Source organism: Macrobrachium rosenbergii, chromosome 24 (genome assembly GCF_040412425.1).
Source record: "Macrobrachium rosenbergii isolate ZJJX-2024 chromosome 24, ASM4041242v1, whole genome shotgun sequence".
NCBI classification, from domain to species: domain Eukaryota; kingdom Metazoa; phylum Arthropoda; class Malacostraca; order Decapoda; family Palaemonidae; genus Macrobrachium; species Macrobrachium rosenbergii.
Window position 1 is genome coordinate 35,558,813 of NC_089764.1, and position 6,242 is coordinate 35,565,054.

Genomic DNA, 6,242 nt, shown 5'->3' on the forward strand with positions numbered 1-6,242 from the left:
AAACCAGAAGGACATTGCCTTCTGGAACCTCAACATATACATACATACATATATATATATATATATATATATATATATATATATATATATATATATATATATATATATATATATATATATATATATATATATATATATTGTGAGGAATTTTAGCACCTCGTTCAGTTTTGTTTGCTGGGACAGTTGGAACTATTGCCTTCCAATTGTTTCCCAGTGGGTGTCATTTCTCCTGTTTTTGTGGTTTATTTTTTGTGTTGATAATAATATAAAATGTGTAGGTGAGGTGACGACAGTTAATCAGTGTTGGAATGGAGACCTGTTAAGTCATAAACAGAATGGAGGACTTCTTTAGTAGAGTCAGTATTGGTATGGAGACCTGGTAAGTCATAAGCGGAATGGAGGACTTCTTTAGTAGAGTCAGTATTGGTATGGAGACCTGGTAAGTCATAAGCAGAATGGAGGACTTCTTTATTAGAGTCATTATCTGTATGGAGACCTGATAAGTCATAAGCAGAATGGAGGACTTCTTTAGTAGAGTCAGTATTGGTATGGAGACCTGGTAAGTCATAGGCAGAATTGAGGACTTCTTTAGTAGAGTCAGTATTGGTATGGAGACGTGGTAAGTCATAGGCAGAATTGAGGACTTCTTTAGTAGAGTCAGTATCTGTATGGAGACCTGATAAGTCATAAGCAGAATTAAGGACTGCTTTAGTAGAGTCAGTATCTGTATGGAGACCTGGTAAGTCATATGCAGAATTAAGGACTTCTTTAGTAGAGTCAGTATCTGTATGGAGACCTGATAAGTCATATGCAGAATTAAGGACTTCTTTAGTAGAGTCAGTATTGGTATGGAGACCTGGTAAGTCATATGCAGAATTAAGGACTTCTTTAGTAGAGTCAGTATCGGTATGGAGACCTGATAAGTCATATGCAGAATTAAGGACTTCTTTAGTAGAGTCAGTATTGGTATGGAGACCTGGTAAGTCATATGCAGAATTAAGGACTTCTTTAGTAGAGTCAGTATCTGTATGGAGACCTGATAAGTCATATGCAGAATTAAGGACTTCTTTAGTAGAGTCAGTATCTGTATGGAGACCTGATAAGTCATATGCAGAATTAAGGACTTCTTTAGTAGAGTCAGTATCTGTATGGAGACCTGATAAGTCATATGCAGAATTAAGGACTTCTTTAGTAGAGTCAGTATTGGTATGGAGACCTGATAAGTCATATGCAGAATTAAGGACTTCTTTAGTAGAGTCAGTATTGGTATGGAGACCTGATAAGTCAGAAGCAGAATTGAGGACTTCTTTAGTAGAGTCAGTATTGGTATGGAGACCTGTTAAGTCATAAGCAGAATTGAGGACTTCTTTAGTAGAGTCAGTATTGGTATGGAGACCTGATAAGTCATATGCAGAATTAAGGACTTCTTTAGTAGAGTCAGTATTGGTATGGAGACCTGATAAGTCAGAAGCAGAATTGAGGACTTCTTTAGTAGAGTCAGTATTGGTATGGAGACCTGATAAGTCATATGCAGAATTAAGGACTTCTTTAGTAGAGTCAGTATTGGTATGGAGACCTGATAAGTCAGAAGCAGAATTGAGGACTTCTTTAGTAGAGTCAGTATCGGTATGGAGACCTGATAAGTCATATGCAGAATTAAGGACTTCTTTAGTAGAGTCAGTATTGGTATGGAGACCTGATAAGTCAGAAGCAGAATTGAGGACTTCTTTAGTAGAGTCAGTATCTGTATGGAGACCTGATAAGTCATATGCAGAATTAAGGACTTCTTTAGTAGAGTCAGTATCTGTATGGAGACCTGATAAGTGATATGCAGAATTAAGGACTTCTTTAGTAGAGTCAGTATCGGTATGGAGACCTGATAAGTCATATGCAGAATTAAGGACTTCTTTAGTAGAGTCAGTATTGGTATGGAGACCTGATAAGTCAGAAGCAGAATTGAGGACTTCTTTAGTAGAGTCAGTATCTGTAAGGAGACCTGATAAGTCATAAGCAGAATTGAGGACTTCTTTAGTAGAGTCAGTATTGGTATGGAGACCTGATAAGTCATAAGCAGAATTGAGGACTTCTTCAGTAGAGTCAGTATCTGTAAGGAGACCTGATAAGTCATAAGCAGAATTGAGGACTTCTTTAGTAGAGTCAGTATTGGTATGGAGACCTGTTAAGTCAGAAGCAGAATTGAGGACTTCTTCAGTAGAGTCAGTATCTGTAAGGAGACCTGATAAGTCAGAAGCAGAATTGAGGAATTCTTTAGTAGAGTCAGTATTGTTATGGAGACCTGATAAGTCAGAAGCAGAATTGAGGACTTCTTTAGTAGAGTCAGTATTGGTATGGAGACCTGATAAGTCAGAAGCAGAATTGAGGACTTCTTTAGTAGAGTCAGTATTGGTATGGAGACCTGTTAAGTCATAAGCAGAATTGAGGACTTCTTCAGTAGAGTCAGTATCTGTAAGGAGACCTGATAAGTCATAAGCAGAATTGAGGACTTCTTTAGTAGAGTCAGTATCTGTAAGGAGACCTGATAAGTCATAAGCAGAATTGAGGACTTCTTTAGTAGAGTCAGTATTGTTATGGAGACCTGATAAGTCATAAGCAGAATTAAGGACTTCTTTAGTAGAGTCAGTATTGTTATGGAGACCTGATAAGTCAGAAGCAGAATTGAGGACTTCTTTAGTAGAGTCAGTATTGGTATGGAGACCTGATAAGTCAGAAGCAGAATTGAGGACTTCTTTAGTAGAGTCAGTATTGGTATGGAGACCTGTTAAGTCATAAGCAGAATTGAGGACTTCTTTAGTAGAGTCAGTATCTGTAAGGAGACCTGATAAGTCATAAGCAGAATTGAGGACTTCTTTAGTAGAGTCAGTATCTGTAAGGAGACCTGATAAGTCATAAGCAGAATTGAGGACTTCTTTAGTAGAGTCAGTATCTGTAAGGAGACCTGATAAGTCATAAGCAGAATTGAGGACTTCTTCAGTAGAGTCAGTATCTGTATGGAGACCTGTTAAGTCATAAGCAGAATTGAGGACTTCTTCAGTAGGGTCAGTATCTGTATGGAGACCTGTTAAGTCATAAGCAGAATTGAGGACTTATTTAGTAGAGTCAGTATCTGTATGGAGACCTGTTAAGTCATAAGCAGAATGGAGGACTTCTTCAAATAGAGTCAGTATCTGTATGGAGACCTGTTAAGTCATAAGCAGAATTGAGGACTTCTTCAGTAGAGTCAGTATCTGTATGGAGACCTGTTAAGTCATAAGCAGAATTGAGGACTTCTTCAGTAGAGTCAGTATCTGTATGGAGACCTGTTAAGTCATAAGCAGAATTGAGGACTTATTTAGTAGAGTCAGTATCTGTATGGAGACCTGTTAAGTCATAAGCAGAATTGAGGACTTCTTCAGTAGAGTCAGTATCTGTATGGAGACCTGATAAGTCATAAGCAGAATTGAGGACTTCTTCAGTAGAGTCAGTATCTGTATGGAGACCTGATAAGTCATAAGCAGAATTGAGGACTTCTTCAGTAGAGTCAGTATCTGTAAGGAGACCTGATAAGTCATAAGCAGAATTGAGGACTTCTTCAGTAGAGTCAGTATCTGTAAGGAGACCTGATAAGTCATAAGCAGAATTGAGGACTTCTTCAGTAGAGTCAGTATCTGTATGGAGGCCTGATAAGTCATAAGCAGAATTTAGGACTTCTTCAGTAGAGTCAGTATCTGTAAGGAGACCTGTTAAGTCATAAGCAGAATTGAGGACTTATTTAGTAGAGTCAGTATCTGTATGGAGACCTGTTAAGTCATAAGCAGAATTGAGGACTTCTTCAGTAGAGTCAGTATCTGTAAGGAGACCTGTTAAGTCATAAGCAGAATGGAGGACTTCTTCAGTAGAGTCAGTATCTGTAAGGAGACCTGTTAAGTCATAAGCAGAATTGAGGACTTCTTCAGTAGAGTCAGTATCTGTATGGAGACCTGTTAAGTCATAAGCAGAATGGAGGACTTCTTCAGTAGAGTCAGTATCTGTATGGAGACCTGATAAGTCATAAGCAGAATTGAGGACATCTTCAGTAGAGTCAGTATCTGTATGGAGACCTGATAAGTCATAAGCAGAATTGAGGACATCTTCAGTAGAGTCAGTATCTGTATGGAGACCTGTTAAGTCATATGCAGAATTGAGGACATCTTCAGTAGAGTCAGTATCTGTATGGAGACCTGTTAAGTCATAAGCAGAATTGAGGACATCTTCAGTAGAGTCAGTATCTGTATGGAGACCTGATAAGTCATAAGCAGAATTGAGGACATCTTCAGTAGAGTCAGTATCTGTATGGAGACCTGATAAGCCATAAGCAGAATTGAGGACATCTTCAGTAGAGTCAGTATCTGTATGGAGACCTGATAAGTCATAAGCAGAATTGAGGACTTATTTAGTAGAGTCAGTATCTGTATGGAGACCTGTTAAGTCATAAGCAGAATTGAGGACTTCTTCAGTAGAGTCAGTATCTGTATGGAGACCTGTTAAGTCATAAGCAGAATGGAGGACTTCTTCAGTAGAGTCAGTATCTGTATGGAGACCTGATAAGTCATAAGCAGAATTGATAAGTCAGAAGCAGAATGGTGGACTTATTAAGTAGAGTCAGTATCGGTGTGGAGACCTGGTAAGTCATAAGCAGCATGGGGGACTTCTTTAGTAGAGTCACTACCGGTATGGAGACCTAATCAATCCTAAGCAGCATTGGGGACTTTTGTCGAGTCAGGATGTAACGCCAATGCGTTTTTGGAACACTGAACCCGCAGGATGAAGGATGTAACGGCAAAGCGTTTTTGGAACACTGAACCCGCAGGATGAAGGATGTAACGGCAAAGCGTTTTTGGAACACTGAACCCGCAGGGTGAAGGATGTAACGGCAAAGCGTTTTGGAACACTGAACCCGCAGGGTGAAGGATGTAACGGCAATGCGTTTTTGGAACACTGAACCCGCAGGGTGAAGGATGTAACGGCAAAGCGTTTTGGAACACTGAACCCCCGCAGGGTGAAGGATGTAACGCAAAGCATTTTTGGAACACTGAACCCGCAGGGGTGAAGGATGTAACGGCAATGCGTTTTTGGAACACTGAACCCGCAGGGTGAAGGATGTAACGGCAAAGCGTTTTTGGAACACTGAACCCGCAGGGTGAAGGATGTAACGGCAAAGCGTTTTTGGAACACTGAACCCGCAGGGTGAAGGATGTAACGGCAATGCGTTTTTGGAACACTGAACCCGCAGGGTGAAGGATGTAACGGCAAAGCGTTTTTGGAACACTGAACCCGCAGGGTGAAGGATGTAACAGCAAAGCGTTTTTGGAACACTGAACCCGCAGGGTGAAGGATGTAACGGCAAAGCGTTTTTGGAACACTGAACCCGGAGGGTGAAGGATGTAACGGCAATGCGTTTTTGGAACACTGAACCCGCAGGGTGAAGGATGTAACGGCAATGCGTTTTTGGAACACTGAACCCGCAGGGTGAAGCACAAGTATGATGTCCAGCAGTGCCAGCTTCGTCTAGGGGAGCAGCTTCGATTGTTTCACTGAGGATCACGACTCCTGGTTGGCAGCTTCAGCTGTGTTACAGCTTCGTCTGCAGATGCAGGTGTAGCTCCGGCTGTGTGCATATTTGCAGGAGGTGGTCACCTTTGTATTTCTGCTGTGTCACGTTTTCCTGAGTGTTGGAGTGTCCTGCAGTACTTGTTGCAGTGCTAAGGTTTTAGAAGTTCTAAGGATTAAGAAGTTATTTTTCTGTTAATTTTTATTGTACTGGGGAGGTTTAATAATACTGTATTTTTCGTGGCTTTATCTCGTTGTCGTAACCTTGTTGTTTTGATTATGTTTATTATAGTTTATGGCCCCATTTTATCCATGCTCAATGTATTTAGGACATGTGTTATAACAGTGCAAAGCTTGCAGTTATTGTTATTATTTTGTACAATATTTACTTTGTTTTGAGGTCCCTTTAAAATTATAGTTCTCGTTAAGAGTGGAAATGGTTGATTATGATTTTTGATTCATTTTTGTGAACTTCTAATTAACTGACTCAAGTCTATGTAATCAATTCTTATTCCCCCCATTTATGTGAAATGTTTTTATTATTGTACTGACTCTCGAAATTCTGCTTTCCCTGAAACCACTGTTATATTTTGTTTACCTTGGTTTTATCTGGTGACTCAGATATAATTCATGATGAATTTAAATTGTGGTTAAGT

General features: G+C 39.8%; 1 protein-coding gene across 1 annotated transcript in view; it reads right to left on the reverse strand.

Annotated features, from left to right (window-relative positions):
* Positions 1-293: 293 nt before the first annotated feature.
* Positions 294-6,242, reverse strand: part of LOC136851846 (uncharacterized) — a 9,706-nt gene continuing 3,757 nt past the window's right edge. The window contains exons 3-7 of the mRNA XM_067126157.1: positions 4,458-4,577; positions 3,798-4,397; positions 3,378-3,737; positions 3,198-3,317; positions 294-3,076 (exon numbers count right to left, since the gene is read on the reverse strand). Of these exons, the coding sequence (XP_066982258.1) occupies positions 294-3,076; positions 3,198-3,317; positions 3,378-3,737; positions 3,798-4,397; positions 4,458-4,577 (3,983 nt within the window). The remainder of the gene's footprint in view (positions 3,077-3,197; positions 3,318-3,377; positions 3,738-3,797; positions 4,398-4,457; positions 4,578-6,242) is intronic.